The sequence below is a fragment of the Colletotrichum navitas genome (genome assembly GCF_030913465.1).
Source record: "Colletotrichum navitas strain CBS 125086 chromosome Unknown LY79scaffold_14, whole genome shotgun sequence".
Lineage (NCBI taxonomy): Eukaryota > Fungi > Ascomycota > Sordariomycetes > Glomerellales > Glomerellaceae > Colletotrichum > Colletotrichum navitas.
This window is the reverse complement of record NW_026850560.1, coordinates 23,332-49,709: the sequence shown is the minus strand read 5'-3', so window position 1 is coordinate 49,709 and position 26,378 is coordinate 23,332. Positions and strand designations below refer to the sequence as shown.

General features: G+C 54.5%; 8 protein-coding genes across 8 annotated transcripts; 6 read left to right on the top strand and 2 right to left on the bottom strand.

The window, feature by feature from the left end:
• The first annotated feature begins 2,097 nt into the window (after positions 1-2,097).
• LY79DRAFT_88371 (sphingolipid long chain base-responsive protein LSP1) lies at positions 2,098-3,633 on the top strand. The gene is made up of 5 exons (XM_060565186.1): positions 2,098-2,246; positions 2,323-2,380; positions 2,479-2,612; positions 2,670-2,853; positions 2,912-3,633. Exons 1-5 carry the CDS (start codon positions 2,190-2,192, stop codon positions 3,544-3,546), a joined length of 1,068 nt encoding a protein of 355 aa, XP_060416674.1. The 5' UTR covers positions 2,098-2,189; the 3' UTR covers positions 3,547-3,633.
• A 274-nt stretch (positions 3,634-3,907) lies between these two features.
• Positions 3,908-4,316, bottom strand: LY79DRAFT_667685 (LSM domain-containing protein; the record flags this gene model as incomplete). Its single annotated transcript, XM_060563417.1, has 2 exons — positions 3,908-4,138; positions 4,206-4,316. 2 exons carry the CDS (start codon positions 4,314-4,316, stop codon positions 3,908-3,910), a joined length of 342 nt encoding a protein of 113 aa, XP_060416673.1.
• A 453-nt stretch (positions 4,317-4,769) lies between these two features.
• LY79DRAFT_510433 (DNA excision repair protein) lies at positions 4,770-8,597 on the top strand (the record flags this gene model as incomplete). Its single annotated transcript, XM_060554163.1, has 1 exon — positions 4,770-8,597. One exon carries the CDS (start codon positions 4,770-4,772, stop codon positions 8,595-8,597), a length of 3,828 nt encoding a protein of 1,275 aa, XP_060416672.1.
• Positions 8,598-12,678: 4,081 nt separating this feature from the next.
• Positions 12,679-14,252, top strand: LY79DRAFT_510382 (putative TOS1-like glycosyl hydrolase-domain-containing protein; the record flags this gene model as incomplete). Its single annotated transcript, XM_060554156.1, has 4 exons — positions 12,679-12,918; positions 12,998-13,515; positions 13,562-13,734; positions 13,789-14,252. 4 exons carry the CDS (start codon positions 12,679-12,681, stop codon positions 14,250-14,252), a joined length of 1,395 nt encoding a protein of 464 aa, XP_060416671.1.
• A 1,549-nt stretch (positions 14,253-15,801) lies between these two features.
• Positions 15,802-17,807, top strand: LY79DRAFT_545749 (NmrA-like family protein). Its single transcript, XM_060557192.1, has 4 exons — positions 15,802-16,345; positions 16,413-16,550; positions 16,603-16,654; positions 16,730-17,807. Exons 1-4 carry the CDS (start codon positions 16,169-16,171, stop codon positions 17,314-17,316), a joined length of 954 nt encoding a protein of 317 aa, XP_060416670.1. The 5' UTR covers positions 15,802-16,168; the 3' UTR covers positions 17,317-17,807.
• Positions 17,808-17,833: 26 nt separating this feature from the next.
• Positions 17,834-20,112, top strand: LY79DRAFT_627418 (Peroxin 13, N-terminal region-domain-containing protein). The gene is made up of 3 exons (XM_060562124.1): positions 17,834-18,289; positions 18,355-18,846; positions 18,899-20,112. Exons 1-3 carry the CDS (start codon positions 18,232-18,234, stop codon positions 19,633-19,635), a joined length of 1,287 nt encoding a protein of 428 aa, XP_060416669.1. The 5' UTR covers positions 17,834-18,231; the 3' UTR covers positions 19,636-20,112.
• A 258-nt stretch (positions 20,113-20,370) lies between these two features.
• On the top strand, positions 20,371-21,947 carry LY79DRAFT_545736 (B-cell receptor-associated protein 31-like-domain-containing protein). Its single transcript, XM_060557191.1, has 4 exons — positions 20,371-20,825; positions 20,935-21,020; positions 21,103-21,252; positions 21,357-21,947. The coding sequence occupies exons 1-4, from the start codon at positions 20,805-20,807 to the stop codon at positions 21,733-21,735; spliced, it is 636 nt and encodes a 211-aa protein (XP_060416668.1). The 5' UTR covers positions 20,371-20,804; the 3' UTR covers positions 21,736-21,947.
• Positions 21,948-22,828: 881 nt separating this feature from the next.
• LY79DRAFT_510429 (dihydrouridine synthase) lies at positions 22,829-25,249 on the bottom strand (the record flags this gene model as incomplete). Its single annotated transcript, XM_060554162.1, has 3 exons — positions 22,829-22,910; positions 22,973-24,868; positions 24,924-25,249. 3 exons carry the CDS (start codon positions 25,247-25,249, stop codon positions 22,829-22,831), a joined length of 2,304 nt encoding a protein of 767 aa, XP_060416667.1.
• Positions 25,250-26,378: the final 1,129 nt, after the last annotated feature.

Here is a 26,378-nt window from a genome sequence, read left to right as displayed (position 1 = left end):
GATGCATTGTACTGGAAATACTTACTCAATCCCATCCCCATTATCGGGCAGTCTTGTTTGTTATCAACCTCTTGCCTCCAGTCCTCTGCCTGGACGTCCGAGTTTGGTAGGTGCGCTTGAAACCTCATGAGATGAATTCTTCAATGGGTGTCATGGAAACCGTGAACAGCAACTCCGAATTTTTGATATCATTGTCCTTCTTACAATTCGACGTCTCCAAGCGCTAGTTATGTGCAGAGACGTCGCACACGTCTCAGCTGAGCATTAAGCCAACAATTATTTTCCCCTTCCTTTCTGGAGGAACATGGCTCTATCAGCCCTTCAACTTTGCAATCAACCAGAAATTCTGGAGCTTCCTTGTAATCGCTGATAACCGAGCACTCGACCAGATCTTCTCACCCTAGCCCGCAAAGTTCATAACCGAAAAATTCATTCAAACTGAATGGGGACACCGAACTCAGGTCGTGTTCGAAACTGGATGCTGAAATGCGAATGGGGTCGCCCATGACCACGGAGTCTGTGTAGTGGGTGCGCTAGGCTGTTCAGTCACTTGAAAACGATGACAGTCTCGAAGTAGAGTTGAGACAAATCTATTCATGACCACAGCGTGCGGTGAGCAAATCTTAGTTTTCGCAATGCTCAATGCAATTCAAGCACAAGCAAGCGTTTCAGCTAGCAAATAAAAAAGATGGCGGCTGAGTCGTGTCATGATTCGCTATTATGGCCTTGGACTAGAGTCGGCTCCTCGTCGTAGTAACTGACCGGATAGTCTCAATCCGACAAGCCCGTCGCACAGGCACATGTGGTTGGGGTCGAGAGGCCAGGCCAACGGCATAAGCCCGCGCTAAGGAAGTATTTGGAAGTTGGAGGAGAGATCTATGAAATCATCGCTCATTTCTTTGGCCCAGCACAATCAACTTCGCTTCCCAATGCCCGTGCAAGACGACGACGAAGAACTGGAAGGCAAGCGCACTAGCCTCGGAGCTCCAGACGGAAGAGCGACCAGTTTGACCGATGCCCCGGAGACGCCGGATGGCCAGCCCATCGAGCAAAGCACCCGCCCTACGACTACCCGTCCTCAAAGTCTGCCATCGCATTGAACCAGTCTTGGTGACAACCTGGGCATCGGGTATTGAGAAGCGGACATGGAAATCGTAGGGGCCGTCTCTGCACCGAGATTTGTTAGGCGCAAACGGCGGTCCAAAAACGTGAAAGGATGAGTGAGATGGACCGACACTCTTGCGAGAGCTATGTAGTTGAGGGTCCCCGTCGGGGCCGGCAGCCTGCGTCGAAAGCTTGCTGTGTTTCTCATCCCATATTGGTCCCAAACAACTCCTCGGTTCCCCAGCCGTTTGTTTCATGAGCCCACATTGGGCAAAGGGTTCGAAAAGACGGCGCCATCCCGGATGGCGATCATCATAGCTGTGCGAGGGGATTCGGGTGGACGTGAGAGCCTTTGCCCTTCACCCCAGATGTGTGCGGTGCGGCGCGGCGGTGCTCTCCATCTTCCCGCGCCGTCGACCACGAACTGGCCAAGCAAGGTTCGTCAGGCCGACAGACCGTATCGAGTTAAGGCTGGCCCAGGAAAGGGCGGGAGTGAGTGACAACGGTCAAAGCTTTGGTGCTGTAGCTTCTGACGACGGAACCAGCCATGAGCAGCACAACAAATACTTTGGGTGTGGAGCAACGTCCTTGTACCTTTCCGTGTACCATGTTTTGCGGCAGGCATCAAGTTAGCTAGGTACCTAGGTGACGCTGCGAACAACGCCAAAAAGACGAGCTAACAGCACTGATGACGTCGTCAGCGCGAAAGAGGCACACGAGAGGGAGGGGGACACACAGCAGGCCAACCGTCACCTCCCACCCTTGCGCTGCTTCGTCCCGTCCTTCCAGCCCACCTCCCGCTCGTCAAAGTCCCCGTCACCTCCGCAACATCCACCAGCCTAGACGCCGACGCCGACGCAGACCACACCTAATTGGACCCTTTTTCATGTCCTACATATAAACACCCGGCTTCGCATGGTCCCAAGGTTTGTCTTCCGACCCTCACTTGAACTTCTCACACCCATACTCCTTGTCACAACCCGCGATACCTTACCTCCAAGCGCGTTACCGTATCGACGCTCGCATCTTCTCGATACCGTGCCATACTACAGTCGCCGCTTCACTACGCCGTAAACGCCAATAACATGCATCGCACATACTCCATGCGCCAGACGCGGGCGCCTACCGCCTCCCAACTTCAGGTATGCGCCACGGAAACATAGACAGTGGTTCTCCGCTGAGACTGTCTGGCATGAATGATGCTGACTTTGTTTCTAGAACCCTCCCCCGCCTACTTCTTCAACCAAATCTGGCCGCCTGTTTCGTGGTGGTTTTGGTATGTCGCCCTATTTGTATTCCTTGCGCCGCCATCTTCCCTATTCTACGTCGCACAGCTTGAACAAGTGGTTTCCATTGACTGATATGTTTGCATAGGCCATGCCCTCCGCCACAAGTCTGCAGGCGCTTTCGGGCCAGACCTCGCCAAGAAGCTGTCACAGCTGGTAAAGATGGAGAAGAATGTCATGCGCAGTCTCGAACAAGTAGCCAGAGAGCGTATGGAGGTCGCTGTGAGTTGCCCATGCTTGCTGCCAGTTTCGTAAACATATTCTGATTTTTTCTCACAGCAACAACTTTCAATCTGGGGCGAAGCTTGTGACGAGGATGTTTCCGATGTCACCGACAAGCTTGGCGTTTTGCTTTACGAGATCGGCGAACTTGAAGACCAATACGTCGACCGATATGATCAGTACCGTGTGACGATCAAGAGTATCCGCAACATTGAGGCTTCGGTGCAGCCAAGCCGAGACCGTGAGCCAGACTCCGTCCGTGACTATACACTGCCCTTTGCTAACTTTGTTGTCCGTAGGTAAACAGAAGATCACCGACCAGATTGCCCAGCTTAAGTACAAGGAACCCAATTCCCCTAAAATTGTTGTTCTCGAACAGGAACTGGTTCGCGCTGAAGCCGAGTCACTGGTTGCGGAAGCCCAGCTGTCCAACATCACGCGTGAAAAGATCAAGGCTGCGTACACCTACCAATTCGATGCTTTGAGAGAACACTGTGAGAAGGTCGCCATCATTGCCGGGTACGGAAAGCATCTTCTCGAGCTCATTGATGACACGCCCGTCACTCCTGGCGAAACCCGTGCAGCCTATGATGGTTACGAGGCCAGCAAAGCCATCATCCAGGACTGCGAAGATGCTCTTACCAACTGGGTCACATCTCAGGCCGCCGTCTCATCTAAGCTGTCGACCCGTGCACGCACTTTGTCAACGCGCCGTAGGAACAACATTAGGACGCGTGCTGAGGGAGGTCACGACCTCTCTGGGCAGGATGTGCCGTTGAATGACGACTCCTCGTGGACCCGAGCACACAACAAGGAGACGGAATACACGGATGAGGAAGAGGAAGAAGATGACATCCACCACTCCGCAACCGGTACGGACGATGGATTGAACGGTGAAACCAGAGGCCGTCAACACGAGAACATCGTGGCATAAGAATGGGATACATCAAACCTGGGTTTGTGTTTCCCGCATTCATTTGCCCTTGCACGACTTTGAGCACATGGCTCGTGATGGTAGTAATGTTCGTACGTTAACAATGGTAAGGGTAGCTCGGTTCTGGTGCTTGGGGAGAGGCGCCTTGGTGATTTGGTCGAAGAAGGCTCGCAATGATTAAGGCAGGTAGGGGGGTTGTCACGGGTAAAACAGTTCTCTGCGTAGTTTTTAATGTTCAGTTGTTACACCATCCGAAGGGTTGTACCTTGCAACCATGTCCTTGGGCTTCTGATCTCTTGCCCAGTGTTGTAAGACCTGCGGGCCTCCACACATTAGCCCTAAAGCTAATGCCATCTGCCAGTTAGGCAACGATATCTGAATATGGATTCTGGCCCTTGATTTGGCTTATGAATTCCTCAACCTCGATCTTGACTATGTACTGTCCAGGGACGACCACCAGACCCAAGTATCGGGATGTCATGTCCATCGAGACGGTGCCTGTTCCCTCAGCCGCCTTCTGGGCTGCTTCGGCCCGCCGCTGCGCCGACGGCTGGCGGTACTCGTAGGTATGTGCTAAGACAACATTTCGGTCCTGTCGAGAGTTGAGATGTCAGTCAGCAAGGCGTTCTTGAAAGAGAGGACGGCGGAGGGATACCCACTGGATCTGTGCACTTGAACTGGCCCAGAAACATGCGGCCGTCAGTGGCAAAGATGCGCAGATTCTTGTTGAGAAGCGAGGTCAAGAAGTTTCTTCCCTCGTCTTTGTCCATGGCGACCCCTTGACAGCGATGATGGGCATCGCTCTGCTACTGTCGTTGAGTGGTTTGTAGGAAGAGCGCACTGTTGCGCTTCGCTAACAGTGGTTGTCGGCGGCAAAGGCTTGTGCCCCATCGCTCTCGCACGTTCCCCAGCCGATAAGCGATAAGGCACGATAACGACGCCTCTGGTGGAGACAGGCGCGTCATTAACCAGAGCTCTTTGTAAATGGCCTGCAGGCAGCCACAGCTGCCTGCGTTCTTCACAATAGTCATCACGTCCTCGGGGGTTTAAGGACTGCATCCTTGAGATATGCTCGTTTGGAAGTAATCCGGGAGATCGTGCCTACTATTTACAATGAGATTACCTACTTGTTAGATGAGAAGAACGCTTCTCGCAGCAACCATCATCCCATCGAGCAAACCCCTCTGTGAATACCAATCCAACAGCGCCATCCCCTCACAGCAATGGGTGTGAACGGTCTCTGGACAGTTGTGCAGCCTTGCGCGCGCCCGACGAACCTCGCAACCCTCAACCGAAAGCGCCTCGCTGTCGATGCCTCCATCTGGATATACCAGTTTCTCAAGGCGGTTCGTGACAAGGAGGGCAATGCGCTGCGGAACTCTCACGTCGTCGGCTTCTTTCGTCGCATCTGCAAGCTCCTTTGGTTTGGCATCAAGCCCGTCTTCGTATTCGATGGTGGCGCTCCGGCCCTCAAGCGCCAGACGATCCAGGGTCGTAAGCAGCGCCGCGAAGGCCGCAGAGAGGATGCAGTTCGCACTGCCGGGAAGCTGTTGGCTGTACAGATGCAGCGCATCGCAGAAGAGGAAGAGGAGAGAAGGAAACGCGATGCGGACAGGGGCATTCAAAGAGAACGAGAGGAGCCTCAGGAGGAGATACCCGATGCGGACAACATCGTCTACGTTGATGAAGTCGGCATGTCTCGGCAGGAGCGACAGCAAACGAGGAAGTTCTTCAAACAAGACGCGTACCATCTGCCCGAACTTGACGGGGACATTGCCTCAATGGCCAAAGCAGACGATCCCAGGGTCATGAGCATCGAAGAGCTGGAGGAATATGCGCGGCAATTTCACAACGGAGAGGATATCAATCTTTACGATTTTAGCAAGATCGACTTCGACGGCGAGTTCTTCCAAAGCCTGCCCGCGGTGGACAGGTACAACATCTTAAATGCAGCCAGATTGAGGAGTCGTCTCAGAATGGGGTTGAGCAAAGAACAGCTGGACGACATGTTCCCGGACCGTATGGCATTCTCGAGGTTTCAAATCGAAAGAGTCCGTGAGCGAAACAATCTGACCCAGCGCCTCATGAAAGAAGCCGGCATGACTGGCCTCGATCTCACTTTGACGGGCGGCGGAAGGATCGCCGGTGAGAGAGACAGAGAGTACATACTTGTAAAGAATGACGGAGCAGAGGGCGGCTGGGCGCTGGGTGTCGTGAGCAAAGAGAAGGACTTGGGCGAGGCCCATAAGCCCATCGATGTCGATGCTCTAGACTTCCAGTTCCAGCAAAAGGACAAGGCCGAGGAGTCCGACGAGGACGACTTCGAGGACGTTCCCGTAGAGGGATTAAACCGATTGCCCAAGATTTCATCCAGGGAAGTCGCTCTCCGGAGACAACAGCTGTACGGAAGCCAAGAAGGGGGCGAGGGCGAGGGCGAGGTCGACAACTTATTTGAGGAGGAAGAAGAAGAACAAAGCCTCTTCGTAGGCGGCGATGTTCCCAAAATACAAGATCGAAGGAAGGACAGCGGCGATGAGGCAACTCACCCTGACGAGGAGGACGATATTAATCGTGCTATTGCCATGTCCTTACAAAATCAGCACGGCAAGGATGTAGAGAATTCCGAAGAGGATGAACAGTTTGAAGACGTGGAAATGGAAGCTCCAACCTGGAAGCAGAAAGCTGTCGAGGGACCCAGGCCAATTGCTGCAACAAGCGGCCGCATGGTGGCTCACATCGTCAATAACAGGTCTACTGCAGCCGTCCCGAAGAGACGCGTTAACAGTGTCAGTAGTAGTGACGATGAAATGGACTTGCAAGCAGTCTTAAAGGCGTCCCGGCAGAAGAAGAGAGCTCTGCCGAAGCCGGCGGTGCCCAACATCAAGAATCCTTTCGACGGTCCATTGCCGTTCCCTAAGCTCGCCTGGGGGTCCTCTCTCTTCTCAGTGAAGGCTCAATCGAAGAAGCCCGAAGGCACGTTGACAACAAAGCAGCCAACACCAAATGCACAGAAGTCAGCGTTAAACAACGGTGACGCCGAGTTTGGTGGTGGTTTTATGGCGGAGGATTCTGTGGAGGAACCAGTCGCCGCCGCCGCCGATGACGACGACAACGACGAAGGTGGTTTCGAGAAAGGGCCGCAAGAAGAACGACCCAAGCCATTGCCCCCTTGGATGGTGGACAACACGGATATCCGTGAATCGATTAAGCAACAACGACAGGTGGAAAGCGAGATCAATACGGAAGACAGGGAGGCAGCAATAGAAGAGGAGCGTCGGCTCGAGCGCCAGAGGCAAGACCAACTCATTGAAATCCATTCGTCCGATGACGAAGGCAGCGACATTGAAATACTCGAGATACCCCCGTCACCGAAGCAGGTTTCCACTCAGGAGGAAACTGCCTTTGCTGATGGAGCCATATCGAACGACGTTATCCCGAGCGCCCAGATTGGGTCACTCGAGAAGAACGAATCAGCAGCTGCGTCTTTGGAGAAGTCAGACGCCACTTCTCGGAAACCGCCACCATCGCCAGAACCCGACTTCGGAGAAGGGTGGCCAGACAACGCTGATGAAGATATGGGAGCTACCATTACGCAAGTGCCCGACTCCCCGGAACCAGAAATGGAAGATATCACAGTCGATGCCGAGCAACAAAAGCCCGAATCTCCAGACCCGGCGATGCAGGACGCTTCTATCGATGCAGAACAACCAAAGCTTGCTCAAGAAGAACATGAGCTCACCTTCGAAGAACTCATGGGCGGGCCCCAATCGGACGATCCCAACACGGTGGGTGACCCCGTGCAGGATGTCGAGGCTGCCGTCTTCGCTGAGAGTGACGACGAGTTTAGCGACCCGGAGGACGAGGAGCTGTTCGCAAACCTGGCCCAGGAAGCAGAGGAACACGCCCGTTTCGCCAGCGAGTTGAACAACAAGTCGGAGCACGAGAACAAAGAGGCATATGAGAGGGAACTGAAGGCGCTCCGCACGCAACAGAAAAAGGACCGCCGAGACGCCGATGAGGTCACACAGGTCATGGTCACCGAGTGCCAGGCCCTGCTCCGTCTCTTTGGCATCCCCTACATCACAGCGCCAATGGAAGCTGAAGCGCAGTGTGCGGAGCTCGTGCAACTGGGCCTGGTGGACGGCATTGTCACCGACGACTCCGATTGTTTCCTATTTGGCGGCACGCGCATCTACAAAAACATGTTCAACAGCAACAAATTTGTCGAGTGCTATCTCAGCTCGGACCTCGAGAAGGAGCTCTCCTTGTCGCGCGAGCAACTCATTGCCATTGCTCAGCTCCTGGGGTCGGATTATACCGAGGGCCTACCCGGCGTCGGTCCCGTCACGGCCGTGGAGATTCTCTCAGAGTTCCCTGGTAAGGACGGCCTCAACGGGTTCAAGGAGTGGTGGCAGGACGTGCAGATGAACAATCGCCCCAAGGAGGCCGACGCGGGCTCCCCTTTCCGCCGTAAGTTCCGCAAGTCACAAGCCACGAAGCTTTTTCTTCCGTCGGGGTTCCCGAACCCTGCCGTCACGGATGCATACATCCGCCCGGAGGTCGACAGCAGCCCTGAGCACTTCCAGTGGGGCGTGCCGGACCTCGAGGGTCTGCGGCAGTTTCTCATGGCTACCATCGGGTGGAGCAAGGAGCGCACCGACGAGGTACTGGTCCCCGTCATCCGGGATATGAACAAGCGCGACATGGAGGGCACGCAGACGAACATCACGAGGTACTTTGAGGGCACTGTAGGTGTTGGCGCGAGAGACGCCTTTGCGCCGAGGCAGAAGGGCGCGACGAGCAAGAGGATGGCGGACGCCGTCAGTAGGCTAAGGGCCAATACCAATGGCGAGCAAACGGCTGTTGCGGGTCAGGAGGATGTGTCAGCATCAGCCAAGGTTACGAGGAAAAGAAAGACCAGGGCGAGGACTGCGGCAGTGGAGGAGGAGGAGGAGGAGGATGAATTTGTTGATGACGCCGAGGAGGGGCGACCAGAACAGGGCACCCAAACGAGAGCCCATCGGGGGAAGAAGGCCAAGGCATCTAAGTAGATGCGAAATGAATGATACCATGACATGGAAACCTTTGCCTATGCTGCGTTTCCCTTCACATATGGCGGGTTTTTGACTGCTAGAGCCTGCTTGTGGGTTTTTCGTCGGTGCCATCGACGGGGTTGTATCCCATAGCCTATACTACCTGCTGGCCAATAGTAACGAGGTGAGTTCGTAAACAGCAACTTATCTCCCCTGACTGGTTCCTGAGCTCACAGCCCTATTGCGATCCTGATGTGGCGATTACTTGGGGTCAGGACCACCCCCCGGGCGGGAGGACAGAAAAGAAGAGAAGAAAAAAAACGCATGAATCCACAAAGACAAATTCTAGAACGGGATGAGTCACATGCGGCCGGCGGCACTTGTCCGAGATCTGGTCGAGGGGAGGGCGAGCGGATTCCTACATGCAGGTCCGGACACAAGACGGTTGTCGCTCTTCGAGGCTTGATCCTGCAGGCTGCAGCAGGGTCGTTGAATTAAGTGGCGGGCTAGGGCTGAACCAGATGTGTACAAGCGTTCGCCAATCCGCTTTTCCAGAGTGATTCTCGGGTAGCTACAGTGGGGTGCCATAAGTCTCCTGACAGCCTATAGTGCACTACGCAAAATTCACTAAACTCAGCACTTTTATACCATAGTATCTTGAAGTTATTAAGATAAGTAATATATTTTCTATGGATATTTTGAATTATAACTTCAACTTGTCTGAGGAGTATAATCTATATAGTTAAAGAATGCCTATTTTAGTGAGCGACTGTAGGCTGTCAGGAGACTTATGGCACCCCACTGTACCGTACGACATTGTTCCATTGCCAGGCGGGCACGTGTAATAGCCAAGAAAAAATTGGTTCTTGACGCCAATCGGACGGGAGGGAAGGGAAAATCTTTGGGGGGTCCCACGTGGCGGGTCCCCCTGTATGTGTGTGTGTTCAAGAGAGAGTGAGACTTTGGGGGAGGCGAAAGCTCGGGGGGTTTTTTTTTGGGGGGGGGGGGGGGTTTTCTTCACTTATGGTTAGAGTTTTACAGTTTTACACCGCAGAAATGCCGTACGAGGCCGCCGTGGGCGGAGAGAGACAAGACTCGGATGGGTGGACCACCGGTTCAATCAAAATCAAGAGACTAACATGACAATATCAGTACTTTGATAGTAATCATCGCGGGCGAGAGGGTATGTGACCTCGGCCGGGATCGAAGGATTGACTCATGAATGGCTAAGCGTAGGATTGGACAGTGTGCCGGCATATCCAAATGTGATGCGCTCTGACCCGCTTCGCCGACTGTGACCGACGGCTGCAGACCACCTAATCAAACGGTGGATAGCAACAGTGTGCGATGCCGTCGAATGAGTATTCGCCACAGCTAGGACAGATGGAATGCACCACGGCAGATGCAGACGTAGGTCCAGGGCAGCCAATCGGGGCACTAGGTTAAGCGGTTCTTCTAATGCAGGAACAGCGAACGCAAGATGTCGTGGACGGATGGCAATGATTGCGAAACCTTTCATTTCATCTCGGGCAGCTTCGACTTGCTTATTCTTGTTGAGTGATGGGTGGCCTTGTCTTCTTCCGATACGCTCGTGGTTTGGGGCGTTCAGCTGTTACTTCTGCCCTGCCACAGCATATTACACCGCGTCCTATGGCTGGGTCTGCGAATCAACGACGTCAGCGTGGACGGTGGTCGTCGAAAGAACCAATACCAGATCGCTGCTATGTGGCACAACGACTGGCAAAGAGGGGGTCGGCGGTATGGGAACTTTGGGGGGGGGGGGGTTCGGTTTTTTTCTAATCTCCTCGGAAAATTTCCTCATTGTACCGCAGGTTATCGTGCCAGGCTTTCTTGCTTGCTTTTGTGCCGCCCGCCAAGACCGGGTTGCGAATCAGTTGGCCATGGGGCCATTCCTCATAGAGAGGAAAAAGAACAAACTGCCTAACAGAGCTAGGACTCCCGCACTGCGGGTTTCTCCAAATGAGAGGAGTGATCGCCGGCATTTTCTGCAGGCTGTTGGGCGGGCTCCAGAATGGGGGGGTGGAGGCAAAGTAGTGTCAAGGTTGAAAGACAGAGGGCCATCCCGTTCTTCCGCGGTGTGGAAGCATGGGCTGGGACAGCACGCGATGTTGGGATGTTGCCTATCGAGCGGTGTGATGCGTGATTAACCATCGGATGAAATGGGCCGTCCGTTCGTGTTGGATGAGCGTGGTGATTGGGACGGCGAGAGGGTTCGAGATGTCATCCAGGCTTTAAGGACGAACCACGGTGAGCGACTTGTTCGGGGTCTCCACCTGAGCCAGGAAGGATACACCGTGTGGGGGGGGGACCGTAAGGTAAGCTTGATTCTATCACGGGCCAGTCGACCAGCAATGCCGATACTATCACTGCCACTCCCAAATACAAATACCCGAAGCAGAGGCAATGGCAGGGCTCTTTGCGGGTGTTGTAATCCTTGGATAGCCTAAAAACGGATTGGCAGGACAAGGTGCCCGACTGTTGATTGCAGTTAACTGACAATAGGTAGCTAATATAGACCTACTCCGTTGCTGTAGATTTACCTAGTTAAGGTTCTTTGTGTAGCTAAGGGATGGACGTGATGAATAGCAGGGAGGATTTCTTGGGGAACCAAACCAAGTCCCAGCCACAATCATGCATGAGGATTGCGGAAGCCATCATCTGGTCAGTGAGTGCTACTCAGTCAGCACTGGCCACTCAATGGCGGACGAATCTAAGCGCGTAGTTTCTTCATCGTGGTCCGCTGATCTGCTATCTCGACCGGGCTGGCTCTGTCACGTTCTGGCCAGACTAGGTTCGTGCCTTCGTGCCGTTATCGTGTTGGGATATGAGCGCCAGTCGGCGCCGTGGTTGCCCTTGAATGACAATTTGGCTAAAGATTGGAGCCCAGAACGCCGAGAAAGCCCAGCTCTGCGTGCCAGGTGATGGTTGGTTGTCTCTGCCAAGGCCTCAATAAGCAGAGCGAAACGGGCTATCTTGGCACTTGGCGTTTACGGTGGGAGCACGCTGTATAGAGTAGAGTGTCCGTAGTGAGGTGAGAGAGCCGGCTTTTCGGTCGGCAAGAAGGAGGAGAGGAAGGTCGAGATGTAGGTACACTCGCGGCTGTTGAGCCCAAGGCCGGCCAAGGAATGGTGACCCCCCTGTGAGTAGGTAGCTCTAGCTGCAAGGTACAGCCCCCCCCTAGCACGGCCAAACCAGTGTTTCATGGAGCCTACGACTGGATTGGTCGGCTGGCTCAGTTGGATTTCCTCGATTCGTCCAATTATCCAACGGCTTTTTGCGCTCTTCTTTCCACATAGAGAGGAGCCCACTCACACAATTCACTTCCACACACACACGATGGCAAAGAAGGAAGGAGGCAAGGCGGCGTGTGAATATCAATGGCCATACATCAAAGAGTCTGCTGTATTGTATTCACCTTGAAATCCCAGGGAAGGAGTGACTGGACCCCCCTGCTGGCTCCTGCCCGTTCCTGCCCGTTCCTGCCCGTCCCTGCCAGGGCCCAAAGTCCACCATGTTGGATCCCAGGTACCCTCTGGCTGAAGTTCACCTCACCAATATGCACTTCTTTCTATCTCCCCCGTCTAGTGTATTTTGGTTGATTTATTAGCGTATACCTCCCGCACCTTCCCCTACCCTCCCTTCTACTTCCCCTTCCGTTCTCCCACTCCCCAAGAGCAAGTGTTGATACACAACTCCGTCCTGCCGGATTCTGAATAGCATCGTCACTCCTTACACGAGACTCGCCATCTCCAGTCGTTCATTATTCACACACTCGACACTTAGTCTCCCTCCAACACACCACACCACGTTGATTCAGAGACGCCACACCATTGAACAGGGTTCAAGACAGTATCTTAACATTCTGGCCATTCCCAGTCACACCTCGCAAGCCGAGTCAAAGAACAATCTGGACCATATCTCTACCTCGTTCAACCATTCCAGCATCCTTTCTACCAGCCACGCACGACTCTCTTCAAGGCGGGTCAAATACTTGAGGAAACTCACGCAGATCTCTCAGCAATATCGATACTTTATCTTTCATTCCAAGCAAGTTCTGTGCAACCCACACTAGAACAACATGAAGTCTTCCACTGTCGTCATGCTGGCTTCAGCCACTGTTTGCCAGGCCCTTCAACAGTGCTCCGGCGTTGCTAAGAACGAGGGCGGTAACTGGTGGTGTGGTGCTGTCGACCAGATCCTGTACTCTAACGTCGGCCACCCAGGCACTTACAAGGCTGTGAGCAACATGGCCGATGATGGATCCTGCGCCTTTGAGGATGTCCCCTTCTCTGGTCCCCTGGCCCCTTTCAACGAGGAAGTGAGTTTCCATTGTTCTTCATTTGAACTCAAATGCAAGTTGTTCCGAGCCTGTCACACGCGTACTAACATGAGCATAGCTTGTCCCCGTCTTTCGTGGTCCTATGAACCTCAAGCAGGTTGCCATCTACAACCTGTCTCCCAAGGCCAAGCGGTCTCCTGCTGTTTCTCACAGCCATGCCCGCCGTCACGGCCACCATGGCCACCAGCACTTGCACAAGAAGCATGCTGAGCATGAGCACAACGAGGAGAAGCGTGGCGACGTCTGGGTCACCGCGACCATTGACGGCATCGTCCAGTCTTGGATCAACACCTACCATGGCCCTACCCCTGAGGCTGCCCCTCCTGCCATCGCTCCCATCGCTCCCATCGCCCCGCCTGTTGCGGCCCCAAGCCCTACCCCCGCTCCGTCTAAGCCTGCTGTTGCTGCTGCGGCTATCCCTAAGCCTGCCAGCAACTCCAGGGTTGCCGGCTCTAGCTCGAGCACCGCCACTGGCGATTACACTCGCGTTGGCTACTACAACGCTGACAAGGCTGTTGCTGATGGCATCGTCTTTCTCGGCAACTATGGTGGCCAGGGCTCCGGCAAGTTCGACAAGTAAGTACCAAGCTCAAATTCTCGGGCGAATTCTGACTGGAAACAGCGTCTTTGGCAACTCTCTGTCGTACCTGAACTCGGATGCTACCGGTGGTGCCGCCTCCCCTCAGGTCCTGGACCCGGTCACCCTCAAGTCCAACCAAGAGTTCCTTATTGCCAGTGACAGGTCTTGCGACGACGGAGGCTGCGGCTACTCACGTCCTGGTTCCGTTGCTTACCGTAAGCCATATCCTTGATAAACACCTATACATTTACTGAACTAACATTCTGTAGACGGCTTCAAGGGTGAGGACTCTGTTTGGCTCTTCGAGCTCAACATGCCCCTTGACGGTACATCGGGTTTCAACGCAGACATGTCCGCGTTCTGGTTCCTCAACGCTCGCATCCCTCGCACTGCCCAGTACAACAAGTGCTCCTGCTGGCCTGACTGCGGTGAGCTCGACATCCTTGAGGTCCTTGCCCCTGGCGACACCAAGTGCAAGTCCACCTTCCACTCCAACGTTCCCGGAGGTTCCTCCGACTACTTTGACCGTCCTACTGGCAAGCCCATCAAGGTAGCCGTCGTCCTCGATGGTGGCTCAGGCCAAGTCTCTGTCAAGATTCTCAGCGACGACGTCGACTTCTCCACTGGCCTCTCTCGCTCACAAGTTGACAGCTGGCTGTCAGCCGATTCTTTCTCGGCCGCCAGCACCGGTGGAAAAACCAACAGGGTCAGCTTATTTGCTCTTTCTTCCTAAGCATTTCGCAAAAGGACGATTTTGGGATTTGGGATGCACCATGATTGCACATCTGTGATGGGAAGGCATTCGCAAATTCTCCATTTACCATTTTCTTGGCCGAGTCAAGCGAGCTTCTGGCATTGTATCCACGGCATTTGGTGACGCGATCACGACTTTTTCGATTCGTTTTTCTCTTTTGATACACGAGGATGCCAGTCACGCCTCGCCCCGGGTAGTTCGGGGTCTTGCAAAATGAACATGTCTCTCAGGCGTCGAAGACAGAAGATACCCGGCCCCAGAAAAGTGCGCCTTTTTGATGATGATTTTTTTTTATACAGGGGTCCAGAGGTGGACGGAGTTTTCTTCTCTTAAGTAGAGAGAAGCAGTCAATTGATGCGAAATTTCTGAAAAATCTGGTCGCAGTACTGTGCAATGTCTGAATCACGTGATGGATCGACCAGAATTCTATTCCCATTTTCGTAACTCGCTTGAGTGAAGACAACATAAGTAGTATGATTGGGTGTGACTTGCGACGTCACACAAGCCCTTTGGCGTCTTTCCAGCTTGTCCTAACCGCGAGAGCTGGGTGGGTCATAACCGGTCATGATAATACTAAGGTTCTGCAGATTCACCAAAGGTTCTTAATGACTGGGCAGAGTGAAGAAATTTCGTCGAATTCGAGAGAACTGTCCAGGTAGCCTCGGAATCATCGTCAAAGATGTTGCCTTGACATGCCTTGCCAATGACCTATCTAAATGGTGGTGGTCTTAGTAAACGTGGCGCTCGCGCCTGCGGCCATGGACGGAAATCCGAGCTGCCATTCGTCCGCACCCTTACAAATGCTTTTCAGTTATGCTCAGGTAAGACAGAGTGAGCACCCCCCCCTCCTCCTCGAGGATTCCGCGCGGTAGGTCCACTTAAGTCCGACCCGCGAGAGTCTTGATATGAGGTAGATTCACATTGAAGCGGTGTCTGCTTCTGTGAACATTCCCAATCGCGTTAGTACGACATCCGGGACAGATTTGACGTCTCGCGCTTTCGCGTTCACTCTGGAGATTGGAAAGCCCGTGGACTCTTTGTGGGGTCGGAAGCCGGGGTTATAGTAGGCTTGCTAAGCTTGCATCTTGGCGGGGAAGGGCCCATGACAAAGAAAGGAGCATACGTGATAGGTAGCTTCTCCACTCCACTTCCAAAGCTCGTGGATCTTCCTTACGAGTGAGGCATGTAATCGGTTTGTACGTGTAGACGAACATGACGCCATATTGTAGCTGTATATGTAAAGATTCTCTATAGTCTGGACTGATGGAATGAGCAGCTGTATTGACTGAATGGCAGAACATCTCCTGTGAAGTACCTAGATCTAGGCGCTTGAAGAGGACACGACGTACTCTAGATACCTAGGTAGGTAGGTAAGTAGGTAATAGGGACGGACAATGACTACCTATGTAGATGTACATACAGCTATACATGTATGTCCAAAGTACAAATTCAATTGAAGCAATTGCGCGCGGGGGGGGGGGGGGGGGGGGGCAGCCAAGCTTACGAGCACGACAGCGTGAGACTGAGCTGCAAGCTGGGAGGGGTTTTGGCGCAGTGGCGCACCCCAATCTGGTAATGCATATCGAGGTGCGTCGGTACGTCCTGGAGGGGTGAGGGAGAAGACCAGCCTCATGGACACTCTCGATGTATAAAGGCGCGATGGCCGCTGTCTCACCTCGATGCTGAACTTTGAACCTCATTAAACAAGCAACATTTCACTGTTACTTACATCGACCGTATACATATTCAGCACTCGATTGAGACAAGCTGTTCAAGGTATGTGGGCCCATATCTATCCCAATCACATGGTGTATCTTTACCAAGGCTGTATCTAATGTAGCAGCGCAGTGCAAGTTCGGCTTGAATACCAAAAAGCACAATCATCGACCTTCAAAATGTCCAAGAAGCTCATCACTGTGTTCGGTGCCACCGGTGCCCAGGGTGGCAGCGTCGTTTCCATTTTCCTTAGCGACCCCAAGCTCAGCAAGGACTGGCAAGTCCGCGGCGTCACTCGTGATGCCAGCAAGGACTCGTCCAAGGCTCTAGCAGCCAAGGGCGTCGAGATTGTCGCTGTAAGTCAAGTTCACGGATGCTCCAGGAGCTGGCGAGATCCCCGTGCTAAGAATCTTCGCTCGAAAGGCCGATCTCGGTGACAAGTCTTCGCTCGCCGCGGCAGTAAAGGGCGCCTCAGCCGTATTCGCCGTGACCAACTACTGGGACAAGCTTGATAAGGAGCTCGAGGTCCAACAGGGTAAGAACATTGCCGACGCTGCTCTGGTGCGTAGATTGGTCGCTGTTCCTGCGGAGAACGCAAACTGACTTGTAGTAGGAGGCTGGCGTCGACCACTTCATCTTTAGCTCGCTTCTCGACATCACCAAGTGTAAGTCACTCCCCTCTTCCCTGAGAAAGCCATGTTCACGATGCGAGACAAGCGACTGACATGTCACAAAAACAGTGTCTAACGGCGTTCTCCCCGACGTCTATCACTTTGACAGCAAGGCCGCCGTCGAGGAGTACATCCGCACAACCTCCCTCCCATCAACCTTCTTCCTTCCCGGTTTCTACATGTCCAACCTCCCCGGCGGCATGCTCCGCCAGACGCCTCCGGACAACGCCTGGGCCCTCACCCTCCCTATCCCGGCCAGCTCGCCGATTCCGTTCTTCGACGCAGCCGCTGACACGGGCAAGTTCGTTAAGGGTATCGTACTGAACCGCGAAAAGGTGCTCGGCAAGCGGGTTCTGGCGGCAACAGCGTACACGACGGCTGGCGAGGCTGTTGACGTATTCAAGAAGGTGTACCCAGAGGTGGGCAAGACGGCGCGGTACAACGAGGCCTCGCACGATGCCTTCCGTGGCGCGCTCAAGAGCCAGGGCATGCCCGACTTTGTTGCGGAGGAGATGCTGCAGAACATGAGGCTGCTCAATGAGTTTGGGTACTACGGCGGCGAGAAATTGGACGAGTCGCATGCGATTGTGGAGGACAAGCTGACGACTTTGGAGGAGCATATGAAGAACTCCAAGGTCTTCGCCGGGCTACAGTGAGTTACTTGGGCGGGTGGCTAGTTTCTGAGGGCAGTGGCTGATAAAATGCGTCGAGCTTGAAGAACTGATGTTCCATTGCTCGTTGAACTCTTGAAGCCCATTGTTGATTCAATACCTAAGCCGCTGACTCGCGAACCTGAGCTTCTGTGATCCCTGAAGTCATTGAAATTGCCGCAGGCCTGCAGCTTGACAGCCACGACACGTTGGCAAATGCGAAAATGCGATTGAGATAAACGTAGGAGGAGGCCAGAAATGTCACTTATAGTTGACAACGAGGGTGTTTCCACGCCAGAATATAATAAAAGGCAATCTCCCACGGTTGTAAGCCGGTGCGTAAAGATACCGAGGCCCAAAAAATGGCAGTGCAGTGGTGGGCCAGGAGAAAACGAACCGAGGCAAAGCAATTCTAGAGGGGACCCGCCTCGACCCCGACCGCATGTTTTCTTTAGTGTACGTAAGTTCTACCACACAAACGCTAAGCACGAGCCCCCAGGTCACTTGCCCGCCACCCAAGCCTGCATTGTGACTACATGTACAGACAGTATAGGTAGTCACCGACTCCTCCCCAAAGCGCGAGCCCAATCTGCCTTTGCAATCCCGGCGACTCGTCTCTTCCCTAGACTCGAATTCCACCCCCTCTTCTTCTTCTTCTTCTTCTTCTTCGACGCATCATTCAGCGCCGTTGTCTTATCGTCCGATATCGCGACTGATCGAACTCGATTGCTTGCTTTCACTCTGGGAGCCTGGCTCGGTTGAAGCCATCCTTCGTCGCTTTTCCGGAGCCTGGCGTGCACACCGACCGAAAACACGCGGCCGAGGGAATTCGCCACCACCTTTACCGATAGGTGGGATTGCGAGATAACGCCGAACCGACTCAGTATCCAAGGAAACTTCTTCCTCACGGGAAAAGTAAATATGGCTTCCCCTCCAAAACCCTGGGAAAGGGCCGGTGCTACAACAACAGCTGCCTCAAGTGCGTTGAACACCAAACGAATGTCCATGACGCCGCAAACAGAGATTTGCTAACAACAACTCCAGCAGCGGCCCCGACTACCGCCTCATTTGCGACCCCGACACCGGCAACCTCCCTTGCCTCCTCCGGTAGTACCCCGCCCGCGGTCCCCGAACGACCGGCTTCCCTCAACGCTGCCGTCAACCAGAACGCCGCTGCCTACAGTAGCGGTATCGGTGCGACGAACGGCCCTTACGGAACCTACGGTGGCGCCTACTCCTCACCCTACAGCAGTCCGTACTCTAGGATGGGCTCCTACGGCGGATACGGCGGAGGCATGTATGGCGGCTACGGCGGCATGGGCGGCGGCATGTACGGCGGGGGTATGTACGGTGGTATGGGAGGCTATGGAGGTATGGGGATGGGTGGAATGCCCAACGACCCGAATAGTTTGACGAACCGATTCAACAACAGCACCCAAGCGACGTTCCAGATGCTCGAGGGTATCGTCGGTGCCTTCGGAGGCTTTGCTCAGATGTTGGAAAGTACATACATGGCCACACACTCGAGCTTCTTCGGTATATCTCCCGTCCTTCAACCGGTATGTGACGTGGGCTAACATCACTTCAGCTATGGTATCGGTAGCCGAGCAGTTCAGCAACCTGAGGGATACTCTGGGCTCGATCCTCGGCATCTTTACGTTGATGCGCTGGATCCGCACACTCATCGCCAAGATCACCGGCCGTCCACCCCCGGCCGACGCGACAGCGCTCACACCGGCAGCCTTTGCCAAGTTCGAGGGCCGTCAGCCCATCGGTCCCGACGGCGCTCCTCTGGGACCTCCTAAGGCCTCCCGTAAGCCGCTCTTCTTCTTCCTTCTTGCCGCGTTCGGTCTTCCGTACCTCATGCGCAAAATGATCAACACCATGGCTGCCTCGGCAGAGGAAGAGGAAAGGCGTCGCATGGCAATGGCTGGCGAGCAACAACCTCTAGACCCCTCCAAGCTCGACTACTGCCGTCTTCTCTACGACTACACCCCTCAGCCCGGCAATGCCGTAAAGGACGTTGACATGGCCGTGCGCAAGGGTGACCTCGTCGCGGTCCTTTCCAAGAGCGATCCTATGGGCAATCCTAGCGAGTGGTGGAGGTGTCGCGCCCGTGACGGCCGTCAGGGCTATCTCCCATCGACGTACCTCGAGGTCATCAAGCGACCTGGCCAGCCTCTGGCCGCTATCAAGGCTGCCCCTAGCGACAGCAGTCGAACCAACTCGCTGACCAGTGCCGTTCCGGAGAAGGCACCGGAAGTCAACTCGAAGATTGGCGATGTGTCACCAGAGAGCTTCCAGAAGAGCGTATTTTATAACTAAACAAGAAACGAACCTGCGGTCAGCGGGGCAACCTCGATGGCAGAACGATACGGTGGTGCTATAGGTTTTCTTTGTAAGATTTGTACGATCCGGCACTCTTTTTGGGGGTTTCTTTTCCATCTCGACATGTTTTGAGGAGGTCCTCTGTTTCTTTTTGGACTCAAAAGCTGGGCGTTTAGGTTTACGAATAAGTCGTGGCATGAGAAGCGGTTATGTGGCCGCTTGGTTGCTTTGGTTTCAATTTGCCACGAATACCCAAAGTGAAGCCACGAAGGCAGGTCGCACGTATTAGGTCAAGAGAGTTAGCTGTTTATTGATGACGATCCTTATCACCCGGCAAGTCCTGAGCAAGATTTTGCGATGCGTGATGGGCGAGAGGCGTGCGGCAAGAAGCGGGCACTCGATGGCGACGAGTGTGCTGTTGCGACTTGACTGTGGCTTAGAGCAGAGCCTGGACTGATTCACATGAATATCCGCAATCCGCATCCTAATCTTTCTGCATTGGGTCATTCCCGCGATTGACGTCAGATGGATGGCGGGCCAGTGGTGAATTTCGGGCTTGTCTGGGGTCTCAGGAAGAGCCAGGCGCGTGGCAGTCCTTCCTACATCTGGTGCCAGCCGTGAAACCCAGCCGCATCCGAATACCTACCTTTTAGGACGCGAAGCCACAGTAAGCTGAAGCCCGAAGCCGCAGCACCCTGCCCTCCCCATTGAAGCCGCACGAGCCACCGATGACGTTGTTGACTTACGTCCCATTTTCACCAGCTGTGCTGCTCCCAGCCAGCCCTGGTCCTCTCGCCAAGGTCCCTCTCGAGCTACGTAACCCTGCCTCCGCAGAGAAAGAGAGGGTACCTCGCTGTGCGTACCTGCCACCTCTGCCAGAAGGAATTACCTTACCCCATCGTCACCTCTTACGCACATCCTACATAAGGCCAGCTCCGCCCGGCTTTGTCTACACCACTTCCATACACCACAGCAAACCCCCCCGAAAAACACAGCTCCCACCAAGCTATTCCGACACTCACCGCAAAGAAACAAGTCAGTTTGGGCTTCCGAGTGTATCCACCATCACTACTGCTTCTCTCCCTGCCTTCAAAGGAGAGCACACGACCCACCTAGCTTTTTGACAGGCCGTTCCGGGAGCCAAAGCTTTCCCCTCACCGTTCAAGATGACTCTCTACTACACTCTCGTACGTCTCTCGCCCGCGCTCCATTCTTATCTTTCCTTCCAGACGAGTTTGGAGAGGGAAGCATGTTCTCATGGACGACAGTCGATACTGACTCTTCTTCCCGCGTTAGGTGTTTGTTCTGCTCATGGCAGAGATGGGGCTGTTCATGCTCCTGATCGTGCCTCTTCCCTTCACTGTCAAGCGCAAGCTGTTTACGTAAGTTTCAACCTTTTCTTCGGCTCCTGGCCCTGCCTCCTCCCCGGTGATTCGACCGCTAACGTTGATTTCATACTCGCAGCTTCATCTCTGAAAGTCCAGTCGTTGCAAAAGTCCAGTATTGGATGAAGATCACATTCGTCTTCATCCTTATCCTCTTCATCGATAGTGTCAACCGTGTCTACCGCGTCCAGGTCGAGCTCGCGCTTGCTACTGAGAAGCAGAACAGCGGGTACGTTTCTTTCACTCGCGTGACGCTCCCATGAATCCCTCCCGCAACAACAGATCCTCGAGGACGATCAAAGCATACGATACTAACGATGGTTGTCTCTGTAGCGGCGCCGCTGTTATGGGCCACGAACGCCTCGAGGTGCAGGCCCGCAAGTTCTACTCCCAGCGCAACATGTACCTCTGCGGCTTCACCCTCTTCCTCTCGCTGATCCTGAACCGTACCTACGTCATGATCCTCGAGGTGATGCGTCTTGAGGATAAGGTGCGTAGCTACGAGGGCACCAAGGGCAACACCAAGGAGAGCGAGAAGCTTGCCGTCGCCGGCGAGCCCGGTGAGATTGCCAAGCTCCGCAAGGAGCTCGAACAGAAGAACCGCGATATCGAGACGCTCAAGAAACAGAGCGCCGGCCTGCACAAGAGCTACGATGAGCTTTCGGACCAGTACGCCAAGACACAGCCCCAAGGCAACAAGAAGGCGCAGTAAAGGAAAGGAAAAGAAGATACGTGTCGAACGTCTCGACTTTTGTTTTAATCCTAGCACAGCAAACCGCCGCGCGTGGAGGTACGGTGAAAAAAGGAGAAAGTGAGCTTATAGAACATGCTCCGGATCAAGGATCCGTCTAAAATGAGATGCATGCGTGGGAAGCCTGGACGGCGTTGAGTTATAGCTATAATCAAGGTCTCGCTTTTTGACGCAAATTACTGCCTATGACCCACATCATTCCTCACGTTTGATCACGCCAAAGTAATGCTGTCTACAAACAGACTTACAGGAAAGTTCCGCACGGCGAGAAAAGACCTTCCGGCGTCTCGACATTTACACCTCCGACTCCCAACAGAGCGAGCCTTGCTCCTACGCACATTCCCAAAAGTCCACGCACTGCTAGGAGGCATGGCCGGCCGGGAGATGTACCGTACCCGGGGTCCGGGGCGTAATGCGGATTTTATCTCCGTCGTAGCGCGCGCCTTGTCGGGCTCGTGGGTACGACACCGTCTATTGACGGCTCTTCCAACTTGGTATTGTTCGTAAGCGAGAGCGGCACAAGCAGCAAGCATGCGACTAGACCCTAACCTGCGCAGTACTCCTGTGATTGATCGATGTATGTATGGGACGTGGGGAATGAGGGCATCATGCACGGCCACCAGGTTGTTCACCTTGCCATCGGACGGCACGGGAGGGAGCTAGCAATTCAGCATCCCAAACGCCGTACCAAGAGCGGTTGCCCTTTTCCCCTAACATCGTGGCGCATGCATGCCTTTTGTGCAGCAGCTTCCGGCTTGTCTGCATTTGAATGATATTCTACATACGGGCTTGAGCTCCCTCTGTCGCCTCAAAAGGACCAGATAGGTGGCATCCATACGCGGCATCCCGCGTAAAAGAGCAAAGAAGAAAAAAGAAGGGAGAGAAAACAAAAAGCAGCCCAAGATGTCAAATGTCCATTTCCGTCTCCATGGCCTCCAGTCTGGGGCAGTGATCATATTTCTTCTTGTTGATCGTCGGAAACATGCATCTCCCATAGCCGAGAAGCAATGTACGAGGCCTTTCCGTTGACGAAAACACTGAGTCGACGTATCACCTAGCCCTCGGCCTCGTACGAGTGGGACTTATGCTTGGGCTGGAAGGTGAAGTTGGGGTGGGCCGGGCCCAGATACATCTCACTAGCAAGAGTTAGCAAACTTCTTCCCCCTTGTTCAAAAGCAGTCGGCGAGGGTTCGCATACCTGATCTTGATCCAGTCGCGGTAGTTCTTGCTGGCAAGCAGGGTCTCGAGGTCGTTGCGGCCGTGATACGCCGGGGGCCGGTCGTTGAGGTTGGGCGGGAGGTACTCGAGCAGGCCGATGGGCACGTAGCGGTGCGCAAAGCTGAGCCACTCTAGCAAAAAACGACGCGTGAAGCCGAGGCCGAGCTCATCGGTGCCCCAGGCTTCCATGCCGAAGCGGCAGAACTTCTCAACGTAGGCGAGGCGCTCCGTCGCCGACTTGTCGAGGTATTGGCCCTTCTCGATCTCCTCGAAAAGCCAGGGCTTGACGAGAGCGCCGCGGCCGATCATGACGGTGTCGACTTTTGCTTTCTCAATGTGCTCGTAGTACTCGACGTGCGAGTAACAGTCGCCGTTTCCGAGGAAGAACATGCGGCCGTCCTTTGCATTGGGGAGGGTGGACTCATCGGCCTCACGCGCCGTGTCGGTGATCTTGTCCTTCTCCTCGTTGTACGACTTGATCATGGCGGCACACTCGGCGATGTAGCCCCAGTCGGCCTTCTTCGTATACCGCTGCTCCCTGCTACGGCCGTGGAGGGTGATGGCGGCGCAGCCGGGGGCGCCGAGACGGTCGCGGTTCTCGCGGGAGCCGAAGGCAAGCTTGCCAAGGATGGTGGTCGCCGTAGGGCGGTTCTGCCGGACGCCCGTGCGGAGCTTGACCGTGATGGGGATCTCGCCTGAGACAGTGTTCATGCCGCGGACCATGCGCTCAAGCTTGCCGTGGGCTTCGAGCAGCGCGGAGCCGCCTCCGGCCTTGTAGACCATGTCGATGGGGCAGCCGCAGTTGAGGTCGATAAGACGCAGGTGCGGGACGTAGCGGTTGAGGAGGTCAGCCGCCTTGACGCAGTGCCAGGCCTGGCTGCCCGAGATCTGCGCACCGAACTTGAGGTCGCGGGAGTTGTCGTAGCCCTGGACGATATTGCTGCTGGTCTGATCGACTTTGGGTGGGCTGATCTCGCTCTCGTGGGCCTTCATCAGCGCCCAGTCATTTTTTACGCCCTGCACCAGGGGCATACCTAGCGCCATCTCCGAGTAGGTGAGCTGGGCGCCGAGGCTGACGCAGAGTCGGCGGAAGGGCAGGTTGCCCTGGGTGGTCAGCGGCGCGAGGGCTGGCGTCTCCTTGCCAAAGTAAAGCTTACGCTTCTCGGACGGCTTCAAGGGCGGGTCGACGAATTGCGCGCGCAGGTCCTCCTGATTGCTAATGACATGATCCTTACGGCGCTGGTGGAACTCGTCGCCCAGTCTCGCTTCCTTGTTCATCCAGGTGATGTACTTGTCCGTTTCAGTGAAGTCGACACGCTTGCGGCTGAGATCGATCTTGAGCTGGTTCTCCGTGTTATTGTAGACACCCGGCCTGAGATCCTCGCGTCCGGCGTCAGTGGGGGCCTCGCCGCTCGTCTTCGCCTCCTTGGGCTCCTCAATGAGAACCAGCTCCTTGCGGCCGTCCTCGTGATCGATCTCCTTCATGTGGCTCTTGACGAGACGGCACTTCCAGCCGGAGGGACAGACACCCAGTTGCTCGAAGACGGGGCACTTGCCGTCGAACGTTTCGAGGTCTTCGCGACGACCCTCCTTAAGGTACTTGCGCAGGTCATGAAGCATGTTGCACCTGTCACCGAACTTGCAATCGCGAGGAGAGAACTCGGGAGTGTAGGCACGACTGTTGCAGAGGCGGAGGGCATCGTCAAAGTGGCCAAAGCTGCGCTCCTTGTTCTGGCCCTTCTCACGCTTCTTCTTGTCGCGCTTGTCACGGCTATCCCGGGAATCTCTGCCGTCGCCTTGATCGCGACCCTCTGCCGCATCGTCATCAATGACCTCTTCTTTCTCCTTCGCCTGGCCTTCCCTATAAACGAGGAACCTACAAGTGCTGTCAGTAAAGTAGACCTCTTCAAAGGTCTTGGTATGTATCTTACTCGGCCTTGATAGGAGCCTGGCCACGCCTCACATCTCTGTCGTCCTTTTTAGGCTCTGCGGTCGCGTCACTCGTCTGTACAGCGGCAGAGCCACCGTTGGCCGGTTTCTTCTCGTCGGCCGCAGGGGCCTCGCTCATCTGGACGTCGACCTTCTCACCGGCGTTGCCATTGGCAGGAACAGACTCCACGTGCTTGTAAGCCTCATCAACTACGGCACGCTGTTCCTCCGCGGCGGACACTTCGGACGGCTGCGCAGAATCGTCCACCTTAAGGCGCTTCGCTGCGCGTTGCTCAGACTCATCGATATGAGGGGCCTGGTTCTCCATCTTGCTCGGATCTGCCCTGTACCTGACAGAGATGTGAGCGTGGGTGGTCTCACTGGTGAATGGGATACCGGGGAGGTAGAATAAATAACCAGCTGCAAGGTGATTGGGAAAGAAAAGTGTGGGTGGGTTTAAGGAGAGAAAAGGCCGAGCCAACTGGTGAAAGGATACGAGAGGGAGAGGGAAGAGAGGAAAATCTCACTTTACGCTGCGGGGCAATTTTGGCGTGGGAAGGAGGCATGCACCCGAGGAAGAATCAACAATCTCAGTTCGATGATTTGAACTGAATCTCCCGGGTTGGTTTGCTGCTTCCCCCACAGCAATTAAAAGATATCGAAATGATTCAAGTCTAATCACACCGAGTCTCTGTCAAGTCGTGGTGGAAAGGGGGAAAAAAAAGAGTTGATGTCACAGGCTCAGCTGAGGCGGAAAGTGGGGCTGCCTCATGGAGGGGCAACTGCCTCGCCTCAACTCGCCCGCGCAAAAGTAGATAGGCGTGTTTACACGCGCGGCGGGTGGGTAGGCAGGCAGGCGGTGCGAAACCAATGCGACGGCCCTTCGTGATTGCACCGGCTGTTCATATGCGCAAAGACTCTCTCGTAGGGACGGGTATTCCCATTGTCACCGAGTTGGAAGGCAAATTTGCAAAATAAATAAATAAACCAAGTCCCAGTACCATTACATGACTATCTCTCTGTGTAAAAGATGATAAACCCCGCTAGCCGATGCTTTCATCGATACACGTTCGTAAACGAACTAGATGTACGCAGTATCGCTAGCTCCTTGTTGTGTCTGCCCAAGACAGGCTGGTATCAAGAGCCGACCCCTTCATCGCCAGCCAGACTCGATAACAACCCAAGTCTTACCCTGGCACTTCCTTGAATAAACTCGCTTGTTTCCCAGCTGTCTCCAGCTCTTGTCCAAGCCCGTGTCTAGACCTGAAACGTTAACGAACGGCACCTGCTGGAGTTTGACCCTGCCAAGTATCCCAACCTGGCCATCGCTCGACTCGGCTATTACGCCTTTTGCAGGCATCTTCCGTCCGCAATCACCGGACTCGAGTTGACGCTCATGTCCTTCGGGGAGTTCCACCTGCCGAGGGTATTCGTCATGACGCCTAAGCCGCATCGGT

Excerpts from the sequence above, each read along its gene's own strand:
- LY79DRAFT_88371 (XM_060565186.1), top strand. The coding sequence starts at position 2,190 with ATGCATCGCACATACTCCATGCGCCAGACGCGGGCGCCTACCGCCTCC. Across the intron at positions 2,613-2,669 it reads GAGAGCGTATGGAGGTCGCT|CAACAACTTTCAATCTGGGG; the intron begins GTGAGTTGCCCA and ends TTTTTCTCACAG. Across the intron at positions 2,854-2,911 it reads GGTGCAGCCAAGCCGAGACC|GTAAACAGAAGATCACCGAC; the intron begins GTGAGCCAGACT and ends TGTTGTCCGTAG.
- LY79DRAFT_545749 (XM_060557192.1), top strand. The coding sequence starts at position 16,169 with ATGTCCAAGAAGCTCATCACTGTGTTCGGTGCCACCGGTGCCCAGGGT. Across the intron at positions 16,346-16,412 it reads AGGGCGTCGAGATTGTCGCT|GCCGATCTCGGTGACAAGTC; the intron begins GTAAGTCAAGTT and ends TTCGCTCGAAAG. Across the intron at positions 16,655-16,729 it reads GCTTCTCGACATCACCAAGT|TGTCTAACGGCGTTCTCCCC; the intron begins GTAAGTCACTCC and ends TCACAAAAACAG.
- LY79DRAFT_627418 (XM_060562124.1), top strand. The coding sequence starts at position 18,232 with ATGGCTTCCCCTCCAAAACCCTGGGAAAGGGCCGGTGCTACAACAACA. Across the intron at positions 18,290-18,354 it reads TACAACAACAGCTGCCTCAA|CAGCGGCCCCGACTACCGCC; the intron begins GTGCGTTGAACA and ends CAACAACTCCAG. Across the intron at positions 18,847-18,898 it reads CACACACTCGAGCTTCTTCG|CTATGGTATCGGTAGCCGAG; the intron begins GTATATCTCCCG and ends ACATCACTTCAG.
- LY79DRAFT_545736 (XM_060557191.1), top strand. The coding sequence starts at position 20,805 with ATGACTCTCTACTACACTCTC. Across the intron at positions 20,826-20,934 it reads TGACTCTCTACTACACTCTC|GTGTTTGTTCTGCTCATGGC; the intron begins GTACGTCTCTCG and ends TTCCCGCGTTAG. Across the intron at positions 21,253-21,356 it reads ACTGAGAAGCAGAACAGCGG|CGGCGCCGCTGTTATGGGCC; the intron begins GTACGTTTCTTT and ends TTGTCTCTGTAG.